Source organism: Chlorocebus sabaeus, chromosome 9 (genome assembly GCF_047675955.1).
Source record: "Chlorocebus sabaeus isolate Y175 chromosome 9, mChlSab1.0.hap1, whole genome shotgun sequence".
Lineage (NCBI taxonomy): Eukaryota > Metazoa > Chordata > Mammalia > Primates > Cercopithecidae > Chlorocebus > Chlorocebus sabaeus.
This window is the reverse complement of record NC_132912.1, coordinates 11,751,313-11,764,190: the sequence shown is the minus strand read 5'-3', so window position 1 is coordinate 11,764,190 and position 12,878 is coordinate 11,751,313. Positions and strand designations below refer to the sequence as shown.

The 12,878-nt window shown below is 36.9% G+C and overlaps 1 protein-coding gene across 1 annotated transcript in view; it reads left to right on the top strand.

Moving 5' to 3' along the window:
- The window catches only part of USP6NL (USP6 N-terminal like), a 156,469-nt gene that overhangs the window by 9,443 nt on the left and 134,148 nt on the right, over nucleotides 1–12,878 (top strand). Inside the window, exon 2 of the mRNA XM_008002254.3 lies at nucleotides 4,317–4,403. Coding sequence (XP_008000445.1) covers nucleotides 4,400–4,403 — 4 coding nt within the window. The 5' untranslated portion in view covers nucleotides 4,317–4,399. The remainder of the gene's footprint in view (nucleotides 1–4,316; nucleotides 4,404–12,878) is intronic.

The window sequence follows — 12,878 nt, the reverse complement described above, 5'->3', positions numbered from 1 at the left end:
CCTTTCTCTCCAGCAATGACAGAAGATTTGCTTTACTTTTGTGCAGAGAAAATACTTAAAGCTGTAGACATGTGAGGTTGTGATTCACGGGGTTGCAGCAAGAGCATTCTTCAGGGAAAGCATAAAAACTGTGAAAGTACAGTGTTGAGACTTTCTCTCTTAGTGAATAATGACTTTAATATTAACTGAAGTCCTTTCTAATGAGAAGATATGACAGGTTGAGTATCCCTTACCTGAAATGCTTGGCACCAGAAGCAATGTGTAATGGGACACACATTACATATGTGTATATCTCTTAACAACATATTGTTAATTTTACATATTTTGGACAGTTATGTAAGTGGTATCTTTACGTGTGTATATATGTGTGTGTACAGTATATATATGTCAATACTTGTGATATTTGTTGATGTGCATACCCATGGTTCATTCATTTCACCGCTTCATAATACTTGATTGTATAAACATGGTATCATTACCTACCCTTTTGTTGATGGAAATTTCTTTTTTCTTGCTCTTATGAATAGCGTTGCTATAAACATTTTTCAGTATATATCTTAGCACACATGAAAGACTTTCTGTAGCCACATATCTCTCCTTTGGTTAGTGTTTGCCTGATAAGCCTTTTTTTTTTTTGAGATGGAATCTTGCTCTGTCGCCCAGGCTGGAGTGCAGTGGCGTGATCTTGGCTCACTGCAGCCTCCACCTCCCAGGCTCAAGCGATTCTCCTGCTTCAACCCCGCTAGTAGTTGTCATTACAGGCGCCTGCCACCACACCCAGCTAATTTTTATATTTTTAGTAGAGACAGGGTTTCACCATGTTGGCCAGGCTGGTCTTGAACTCCTGACCTCGTGATCCACCTGCCTCAGCCTCCCAAAGTGCTGGGATTACAGGCGTGAGCCACTGCGCCCTGCCTGATAAACATTTTTAATGCTTATTTCCCGCCTTTATGTGTTCTGCTGATTAGGTGTATTTCTTATGAAATATGGCTAGACTTTTAAAATACAGTCTTTTTAACTTGAAAATTTTTAAATTTGGATTTAAAATTACTATCTTTACTGCTGTATTAGTCATCTTTGGCTGTAATAATGCTGTGTAACGACTGCAAACTTTCAGTGCACAACAGATGTTTCTTTCTAGCTCATGGGTCTGCGCACTCTGTTGAGTTTGGCTGGGTTTGACTGTAAGCTGCAGGTTGGCTTCAGTTACATGTCAAGTATTTATTCATCGTGGACCACCGCTACATGGGGCATATGTTTCTTGTGCTGCACGTAGGCGCACAAGGGAAGGCAGGTTGCCTCAGTGCTCCTCCAGCCTCCAGTTAGAACCATTCCAGCAAGTCATAGGCCGTGCTCTTAGAGTACCTGGAAAATGAGGTGAAAGGCCAGTTTTTGCAGAAATATCCTAGTATAATTTGATGTGAAAGTGTGGGTTTAAGACATTACTTTTTCCCTGTTGGATGGTATGAAAAACAGAGAGTAAGATTTTTCTTGTTTCACCTCTGTATGTTTAGTGCAAAGGTAGCATTTAGGGGAGGAGAAAGGGAGTCTGAACATCTTATCCTGTGTGCTGCTCAACTACCTTGTTGCATATAGAATTGATAGACTCCTTACTTTGAAAGTGGGTCGGAGGGGCGGGGTGTGGTGGCTCATACCTGTAATCCCAGCACTTTGGGAGGCTGAGGCGGGCGGATCACAAGGTCAGGAGATTGAGACCATTCTGGCTAACATGGTGAAACGCTGTCTCTACGAAAAATAGAGAAAATTAGCCGGGCTTGGTGGCAGGTGCCTGTAGTCCCAGCTACTTGGGAGGCTGAGGCAGGGGAATGGCGTGAACCCGGGAGGTGGAGCTTGCAGTGAGCGGAGATGGTGCCACTGTACTCCAGCCTGGGTGACAGACCGAGACTCCGTCTCAAAAAAAAAAAAAAAAAAAGTAAATAAATAAATAAAAAAGAAGGTCAGAGGATCTACATTTTAAAGCTACGATTAGTGTAAATAAAGAATCCTGAACGTGTGACTTCAGTTATATCATTTATAAATGTTTCTAAGAACTACTCCATGACATTAATTCCAAAACATTCATTTAACTGTATAGTTTTGTAAACTATAAAATTTGCGTACATTTATTACCTCAGATGGTAAGATTATAAGTCTAGTGTTTGTAGGTTTTATTATACTGGTGTTTTTGAGGTTGCTATTTTTGGTGCTGAGAAAACTCTTGATGTCTTAAGAGCTGAAATCCATGAGTAAGTATTTCTTTGGCTCCTTTTGGTTATAGGCAGGAGGGAGGGTGCTACATAGCACAAGGTGCTTTAATGTTACCATTTAGGAGTTTTAAATTTAAGATTAAAAATTTTTATTTAAACATAAGGAGAAAAGTCCCTGGTCAAAGAGACTAGACTCTACAGGTATAAATTTAAGTGGACTCTAGGGTCATCTGTGAACATTTAATCCTGCTTTATTTGTAACACGGGACTGTCTTTCCTTGTCAGCGGTCACCATGCTCCGGGTCCACATGTCCTATCTCAGAGTTTCCTAGGCAGGAAAACAAATCTAAATAGAGTCAGTTAAGCATCATTAAGAAAGTATACTTCTTGTGAGAAACTTTCATCATGTATTCTAAAACTAACATGTGGGTTATATGTTTTAGGTTTTCCATACAACTTCTCATTTCCTTTGGGATAATTGCATTTTCTGGAAATGGAAATCACTTAAGTGGACAGATAAAGAGGAAAGCATGTAGGATGGGGGTCAGGGTATTACATGGCAGCACTGTGATTCTATGTCATGCTAATTACAGTGTGTGGGCCATGCTGCGCACATAAGTGCTGATACAATCTGTTTTCATTCTGCAGATGAAATAATTCTCATGTAAATTACATGACACAAGTACGGTATATAGACGTGGCAAGCAGTATTTCTTCAAAAAGTATTTCCCTAACTTTGATTCTAAAGCAGAGGTCTCTAGTAGTAGTATACTGTTTTCTTAATTGATTTAGAAAATAACCATTACCTATTGTGATTGGAAGAAGTAGCTTATTTGTTTATGAAGGAAGCTACATATGATGTAGCACAGGTGTACATTTTGTATTGAGTCTGATCTTATCTGTGGAATTTTTGTTAGATTTAGGTAGGCATTTGTGCATCATGGTTGTTTAAATATAGCATTAATATTTATGCCTATATTAATATTTTAGAAATACAGTAATTAAGAGAGGAAGATTTATAATGTAAATCTTAGCCAAGGGTTAAGTTTTTATTAATACTAACACAAGTTGATGTTTTATGTTTTACTCTTAAGTGGAAAGGAACAAGTACAAAATTTTATATGTAGTATCAAGTATATTTTTAAAATACTTAGAAAAAAATGGCTTGAAAGGAAATATTGAAATATGGAAATAAGGAATATTGGCCGGGCGCGGTGGCTCAAGCCTGTAATCCCAGCACTTTGGGAGGCCGAGGCGGGTGGATCACGAGGTCAGGAGATCGAGACCATCCTGGCTAACATGGTGAAACCCCGTCTCTACTAAAAATACAAAAAACTAGCCGGGCGTGGTGGCGGGCGCCTGTAGTCCCAGCTACTCGGAGGCTGAGGCAGGAGAATGGCGTGAACCCGGGAGGCGGAGCTTGCAGTGAGCCGAGATCGCGCCACTGCACTCCAGCCTGGGCGACACAGCGAGACTCCGTCTTAAAAAAAAAAAAAAAAAAAAAAAAAAAAAAAAAAAGAAAGGAAATATGTCCCAAATGATTGGGTAGATGTAGGGGTAAGGGTAATGTAATATGAGAGAAGTTTACCTTATTGTTATTCTTTTTTTTTAAACAATGAACCCATATTACTTTTGTAATGAAGAAAATATTCATTACTAGAGAAAGTCTATAGCAATAACTTTGCTGATCCTTATTTGATGTCTTACATTAATCATTTATGTGCAATCCAAATATACTCAGCAGGTATGATGTGGGCTGTATTTGCCCTAGATGGAGTGCTTTCTAACTATGATTTAGTTGGGAATGGGGAAGAAATATTTTTAGTGTTGAAGACAAAGGATACCTGTTAATAAGTTTCTCTGTGATGATTACTTAATACTTATCGTTTACATTTGAAGTAACTTATTTCAAAAAAGGAAAACATGAATTCAACAGGATGTTCTAGAGGTTGATTAATGATCTTTTATATTTAATAGGTGATCACAGGAGTTCTTTTGGAAATAGTAGAACATTTTTGAAACAAAATGATTTTATTTTCTTTAAGAAAACTTTATTTTAAATATTGACCTATAGAAAATACTATTTCTTTCTCTTTGTTTCCTGACTAGGACATGTATTCCTCTGAGAAACCTTGGACAGCAGATTTTGGTTTACTATCTGATTGGGACAACATTCAGAGCCATTTCCAGTCATGAGTAAGTGCGCTGCTTCCTTTCCTTCCAGCCATCTCAGGAACATTTGCAGTATTGTGCTTAGAAAAAGAAAAACGGTTACTGAATAAATTGGAATTATGTCACTTATTCAGAGATTGAATAATCTGATTCCACTCAGCACTCTGCACTTGTCTGTATTAAGGCAAGGAGATACTTTCTGATGTTTGATTTAGTCTAACAAGTTTCATGTGACGAGGAAATCTGGTCATTAGCTCCTTGGCTGATTTAGTTCTGTTATCTCAAATTTTATATTGACTTGCCATTGGAAAATGGTTCTTCAGAAATATGAATAGGGAACATTGCAGTTGACCATAATTAGTAGAGGTTTTATAGTGAACATTGCAGCTGACCATAATTAGTAGAGGTTTTATTGTGTGAAATTTAATCACTGAGTAACATGGGTTACATTGTATTTAAGGGAAAAAAAACCCTCTAACAATCTATCAATGTCTCTGATAGAACAAAGAACCAAGGCTATCCTGGGCTTAACCACATTTGATAATTTTATCTTCTTAGTTGTAAGGGGATAGTATATGTAATTTTTCTCTCTATTCCTGTATACTTCTGCTTGTGAATAAGAGAACTGGATTTTACTTTTTTGTGTTAACTGTTTCCTTTTAGAGGGTGGGAAAAGAATTGAGATTTTACCCTAACTGGGATTATATGGAGGTTTGAAGTACAGATTTCCTGATTATGGAATCTTTGGGATGGAATGAGCATTTTCTTATTGGAAGACAATATTAAAGTTTAAATGTTTTCACATATTATTTGTATTGATTATATTTACCTTAATATGAAATAGGACAGCTTTTCTCATCAACAGTTCAAATAATTAGGCAGTTGATAAGTGAAAATGAAGCTGCTATTGTAAAATCTTGGAGTGCTTTCTACTAAGAATAATATCGTAAGGAATGGTCTTTGAGTTTCGACTTTTCAGTGGTATACTTTTTGGTAGTGTACTTTGAAGAAACAAGGATAGTGGCTATATGTGTTCAATATAGATTAAGAAAGTTTTTTTTTTGTTGTTTTTGAGAGGGAGTTGCGCTCTGTCGCCCAGGCTGGAGTGCAGTGGTGCCATCTCCGCTCATTGCAAGCTCTGCCTCCCAGATTCACGCCATTCTCCTACCTCAGCCTTGCGAGTAGCTGGGACTACAGGCGCCTACCACCACGCCCAACTAATTTTTTTTTGTATTTTTAGTAAATACGGGGTTTCACCGTGTTAATCAGGATGGTCTCGATCTCCTGACCTCGTGATCTGCCCACTTTGGCCTTCCAAAGTGATGGGATTACAGGTGTGAGCCACTGTGCCCGGCCAAGAAAGAGTTTTTGTTGTTTCCGCTTCAATCATGACATTTTATGAGAATGTTTTTCTAATGTAAAGTGCTAACTCTATTGAAAATGATAATTAGTTCACAAAAATTAAAATAAATGGCAAGCATTTTAACTTAAAAACGCTTACATTTTTGGAAAGTAAAATGAATTTCCTTCTACTCTGCAATTTTTGGGTTCTGTTAGGATCAATGTTGCAGATGCAAGTTTTTTTGAAGACAAGTAGCCTGCACCTTTCATGTTTGAATCTTGGTGTTGGACGGTGTCTTGTACACTGCTTACCCTACAAAACAGAGATCACAGTCCTGCAGGATGAAGGCAGAGGGGAGGAGTGGCTTGTCAAGCAACTAATAGTATTTGAACCACATAATATTTTTCATCTTTAAATTACAATGTTTATATTTCATTTGCAAGATTTTTAACTGGTTCTTCTTTATATCCACTAATTCTTTTCCATTTCTACTTAAAACAATTGGTTCTGTCATTCTTTTGTCTCTTTGTGGATCTTTTACATGCTTATTTTAAAGTCTTTTTCAGATCATTTGATAATTTAAAAATTTTGTCTTCAGTGAATTTATGTTGTGATTGTTGATGTTTTCATCATGTTTTGTAATTTGCAGGCATATTCCGATGGAAGTATTTTTGCCCTATGTCTCTCTCTCTTTTTGTGATTTTTGGTTTTTTCCTGCTGGTCTAGCAGATTCACAGTTGTCTCTGCCTGGCTTTGGAGTTCCCAGATCAGAATCAGGTCTGTGTTAGTGGGTCAGAGCCCTGGTCTCATGGTGACGTTGGGGACATCACAGATTCAGTCACTCAGTCAGCTGGCATTAGGTCAGCAACTTCCTGTAAGCCGTAGCCTCAGCACAGTTAGCAGAAGCGTTTTCAATCTAGTTTCATAATTAAGGAAGAGTGCCACCCCAGCCTCTAGCTTTAGGCACAGAGCCTGACTCTTGACCCTGATTCCTAGGGAAAACTTTTCTTTACAGTTACCCCACAGGACAAAACTTCCTGCTGCTTTGTCCTACTCTGGGCCCAGAGTCCAGCTGACCTTGTGCCTTCAGTGTGCCTCACACTTTATGTTCCTGTTAGATTTCTGAACTGTGGAGATGTTTAGGGCATAGCTATGCCATTTTAGTGACTTGTGCTTCTCTTTCATCTGTTATTTCTGTGTGTTTGTGTGAAGAAGGGGAAGCTACAGAGAAAGAACAATGCCATTGGGGACTTAACACCTTACTTCACACTTCAGATTCTTTTTAAAAAAATCAGCTTCTGAGTAGTCTGCTAGTTCCCAGAGCCACTGCCTGTCACCCACACAGCACTCCAGCTGGGAGGTGAGCCCTGTGTGCTGCTTCTCCATAGCACTCTGCCTGCCTGGTTCTGGGACCCAGCAAGCTGTATTCAAATCATCTGCTTATTTGCTTATATCTTTCTCTAATCTGTGTGCTCCTGGAGAGGCAAAGATGATTTCATTCCTAGAGCCACACACTGTTCCTGGCACTTAATAGGTGTTCAATAAATATTGCACTACCTTGGGTGTTTGTAAGTAATGTCGTTAGTATGCAGGAGCTATTCTGTGTTTTATTATTATTATTATTTTTAGGTGAAATTAGAGCTGTTGCCATGAGAAGAGTGTAAGTGTAGAGTTTCGCCTGAGACAAAGCATTCCAGGCTGGTGGAGCAGTGTGAGAAAGGTGTGATGTTCTGACTCCACATAGGTGTTAGTAGCGAATTGAACATTCTGGTGTCTAGAGATAGGAAAGGGGGATTGTAAAGGTGGAGGAGACGAAATTGGGGTCCAGGTTATTTACGTTCTAGGAAGTTTGGACTTGATCCTGTAGGGCTTAAGGAGCTATTAAAGGATTTCAGTTAGAGGAGCAACTTAATGAGATTTCATTCTGGAAAAAATTACCCTGACAAACATATATTTTGTTAGATGTCAGTTAAAAAGATTGGTTACACAGACAGTATTCACCCTTTCTTGCCTTGTTTTTAGTTTTCAGTTCTTTCCAAGTTCCCTTTGAATCAGACTGAGTTACATTTCTTTTTCTTGTCAATTTGATGATTTTCTTTAGCAAAAAAAATTGTTCTTGAGTAGACCACTGTACCAAAGGGTAGGGAGTATTAGAGCGATCTGTCTTGTGCTGCAGTTTCTAGGGGGTTGTAAGTCTTCCAAATGGTCGTGATCAAGTGTGTCAGAGTTCTTGTTTTTGAAAAAAATTATGGATGCATGGTACAGGCTAAAAAATAGCAATATATGTCATTGAAGTTTAGATGGAATTTCCAAACTTAGATTTGGGTGGGAATGATGGGTTAACTTTTTTTCCCCCAATATTTTTCTGGAGATTAAAATAAAGATTGGATATTTGTGTGTCTGGGTAGATTTATCTACACAGTATTTCCCAGCCCTTTCCATGTTATCAAGCGCTAGAACATGGTCATAGTTATACATCACGTGGGATAAACTGAAGAAGCTGTTTAGGGCTTAGAGGCACCTGGCTCTAACGTCTCAGCCTAGACAGCCAGGCTTGGCTTGCTGCCATGGCACCCTCTTGGCACAGTAGTTGGAATGCCCCATCTAGAATCTTCATGATGTTTTTCAGCTTTTATTCTGGTGGATATATAGCCTATCATGTTCTGAGGCTGAATATCTGTTTTGTGGAAAATGTACTATATGATGCTATTATGATGTGTATTTCATTGTGGATTGTACTTAGTGACAATCCACAAAAAGCCTTTTGATTTTTAGTACATAAATTTTTGTTGTTTTTCTGTATTTGCGTATTTAGCATTTATCACACTTGCCTATTTTGTTTTTCTCAGATGGTACCAAATATTAAATTAAGTTGTTATACTCAGACTGTGACTATGATTTGAAAATGAGCTCTCAGATCCATAATATAAATGGTCACAAGAGAAGCTTGTACGCAAGGCACAAAGTAGTGATTATTTTGGTAGAATATGTTAAAAAAAAAACAACTAAGTGAAAACACCAAAACACAAAAGTAATTAGAGTATTACTTAATTTCCTTTTCCAAAGCTTTAAGTAAAAACAAAAACCAAAAACAAAACAAAAACAACACTTAACTAGTTTATTTGCTCTGTTTTAAAATTTTAATGTTCTGTATTTTATTTCAGTTTCTTCAGGCAAGTTTTGCTCTGCAACTAATTACGTGATAGGTTTCCTAAGAGTTTTTCTCTTCTGGCTGGGTAATACAGGAGTGAATCTATGACATTGGAGTGTTTGATTCTGCCCTTTGTTCTAAATAATGAAATGAGTTTTTTGAGGTCATTTTTCGATATGAAATGTTTCTCTTTCACCTGAGGAAGAGTAATAGCAGTGAGTAATTTGTGGGGTAGTGTATTTGTGGTTTTCTAGTAGTGTAGGAGTAAAGATCTTCATTCACTGGAGCAGGGAACTAAGCGTTCATGCTGCAGTGAAGAACAATTTGTTTGAACATTTGTTAGAGCAGGTAATATTATAAATAATTGAATAGATTACTAAATCTCTCAGTGGTAGTAGAAGGATCCTTTTGAGTCTTACTAAGTAAAAAAATTGTGCTCCAAGTAGCAGAAAACTTCCCATAAGTACTGGCTAAAACTCTCTAGGACAGTAGCCTATCTAGGTAGATAAACTGTGGAATAGCTGCGTGCTTCCGAAGTTGGGTAGAAGTTAAAAGAAAATTTAAGTTGAATTGTATTTGAAATGCCAGCATGTCTGTTATTTAATGGAATCTTAAATCCCCTTACAAAGTTTAACAGGTATCCTTTTGTTATATTAAGACTCATTTATGTTTGATAAATTTAGATTTGGGAATATAAAGTTCTAAATATTAGTTATTCTTAAAATGAATATATAAACAGTGTTTCTTAATGGAGGAGAGGGATTTGGAAATGTATGGAGACTTTGTGGCTGACAGTTACTGGGGAACCTGATGGCATTTAGTGGGCCGGTGTCACTGTCAGATCTGTGACAGCCTTCAACTGTAGTCAGTTGGTGAAGAATGCCAGCAGAAATTGCTTCTCAGAAAATGTGTGTGATCAATTTCTTAGTTTAGTGTATTTCATTGTTGTTAATACTGACTATTTAAAGTGGAATATACTGTGCTTTTAACTAATTTATCTTCTTTTGATCACTTGCTGTAGAAAAGTGAGTAATTCTGAGGCCGAGTGTGGTGGCTCATGGCTGTAATCCCAGCACTTTGGGAGGCTGAGGTGGGCGGATCACCTGAGGTCAGGAGTTCAAGACCAGCCTGGCCAACATGGTGAAACCCCGTCTCTACTAAAAATACTAAAAAATTAGCTGGGCATGGTGGCAGGTGCCTGTAATTTCAGCAACTCGGGAGGCTGAGGCAGGAGAATCGCTTGAACCAGGGAGGTGGAGGTTGCAGTGAGCTGAGATTGAGCCCCTGCACTCCAGCCCAGGTGACAGAGTGAGACTGTCTCAAAAAAATAAAAAGAGTAATTCTTGGTTTGATACTATGGGAAATTAAATATGAATTTAATATAGGCTTTTCTTATTTATAGAGTATATTTGATACTTTAAGTTAAAACTTTTTGGGAGGTGGTTTACATTTTTTCTTATATATTTTCTTTTGATATTTTTTCAAACTTACAACAAGAAAAGTTGTAAAAATAGTACTCCAAATTTCCACATTCCTTTTAGTCAGATTTATCAAATATTTACATTTTGTCTATTTGATTTTCCCTCTCCCTTTCCCTCTCTCACACACACCTCTATCAAGAAATTAAAATGTTTAAACAAAACATTTTCTGTAAAAGCCTGTTTTCCTTTTATTGATTTAATTTTTTGCATAAATGTAAATTACTGTAGTAGTATAAGCTTAGTAAAGCTTCTAAATTATTTTTACTAGTTAAATCTTAAAATTTCAAATTATATACCTACTATTATATTTTTATTCTTCAAGTGCTATATCTATCTAGTTTTTATAGACCTGTTATTAAACATTTTCTTTTAGATTTACAACGTATTGCATAATATAGATAAATTTTATATGTAAATCAACTTTAATGAAACTTTTTTAGTACAGCACAAACCAGTGTGCTCCAAATGACTTCTTTATAATAGTTTCAAGATACTCCATTCTTAAGAGAGCTATTTAGAATTCCATTCTGAAAGCAGTAAGTTTTCCAATGGCAGGCCTCTTTATGTTCCCAGAGTCCCAGAGACTTGAGTTGGAACCCTGGCTTTGCTGCTGGTGGCCATGTTATTATGTATGGCAAGTGGCTTGACTTCTTTAACCGCCTCCCCACACATCCTTTACTCATTTGTAAATGTAGGTACCAGATAGATCATCTGGAAGCCTTCTTCTAACTCTTAAAATTTACTGTTAAGTCAGTGAGAAAGTTTTCATTTCTTATTTTGCCTTATAGGCGTACATCTATTGGGTAAAACAAGAAATTCCTGTATTAGTTACAGAATATCCTAAATTATAAGAAACACACTTTTCAGGGTTTGGGGGCCTGCTATGTTGCTCTGAGTCGGATTTTCCGAAGTACCATCATTCCAAATGCAGGCGCGTGTTCTCTGCTTCCTTCTGCTTGTTCTCCTGGCAGCCAGAGTTCAGAGGGGAATTATGTTTCAAATTAATGCTCTTAAATATTCGTCTTGTTATCTCTTTCATTAATTTTAGAAAATAGAGTTTGATTTTTACAGTTTTCTTCTTGAATCCGTGTTATTAGAATTGATGTACTGGTTGGAAAAAAATCTATATCTCTTTTACATTAACTTCTCCAAAACTGGATTTCTATATGAAAATATTATATGTATGATTTTTAATATTTTTTATTTGTGAAAAGACGTAGTGGAAAGCACAGCTTAGTGAGATTTGTTACATGGTCTGAATAAAATTCCACATAATTAACATCCAGTTTTTACGGTGGTATCTGGACAGCTATATATTATCATGTTTTGCATTAAACACAAATAGACGTCTTCTGCTAAGGGAATTTGAGGCTATCAGTGTATGTGGTGGGTGCCATTGTACAGAAATCTCATTTCCTGGAGTGAGAAATTGATACTAGAAATTTTCAAGCCTCTGTCTCTCTTCCTCAAAATTGATCTAAAATAGTATTTTGGTGTGACTTTTTTTTGGAGATAGACAAGGTGACTGTGAAAGTAATTCTTTTCAGCTTCTCTTTAAAGCTATGGGTTAGAAAGGTCAGACCTAGAGTGAAAATATCATCCCAGTTCCTCCCCTTATCCCAGTCTCCTACTCCTACTTTTAAGCACTGAGCCATAAATTAATTCTTTTTTAAAACTGAAATGCATTGTATGTTTGTATCATGAATGTGGCCCAGAAGTTAGGAGGTCAGGTGAAAATGAAAACTTCTCCTATGGGTTATTCTTATTCATGTTCAGAGATAGTGGTCGTTGTACAGGCAGTTGGTAGTAGAGTGCTATCTTTTCCCTCTGACTTTAGAAACTGACTTCCCCTGGCATTGCCTTGGTACCTGGAGCAGCACTGGTTTGATTTTGTTCTCACACATTGGTAGCATTCAGGTGTTAAACTTTAAACAATAAAATATAAAAAGATTATAGTCAGCGACTAATAGATATTCATTAACATTTATATTAAGTTGTGGGGCATTTAGAGTCACAATGTCTTTTTAAAAATACAGTTGCCTGTTTTAGATGTTAAACGAATGGAATAGAAATGGAATTTATAGAATGCATTAGTAAAGGTTTGGACACTGTACAGGAAAGCACCGTGATCTCTTCACTGGTAAACCTTGTTATATTCTAGTACTTACAAGGTAAGGGAGAATATAGTTGCTTGATTATAACTTGAGAGAAATTTGTAAAAGCTAACATGTATATATGTATTAAGTTTTTATGTAAATTATAATTGTTGGTCTTGTGTGTTTTCCTTTGGTAACAATTATACATTATTGTCTTTCTATGATATGTGATGTAGGTGATGTGTGAAGTGTTCAGGATTAGAAGAGGAGGAACCAGCTATTACCAGTGTTGGAAGAGCATTGCAAACTGTTTACTTTTGACAATTATGGTACAGCAGAGATTGAATTTAATTTTCAAACCTGCTTAACTTTGTTGTTTTAACTAACATAACAGCAGTTTACATGCTAAGTGGTTAATTCAGGCCACTA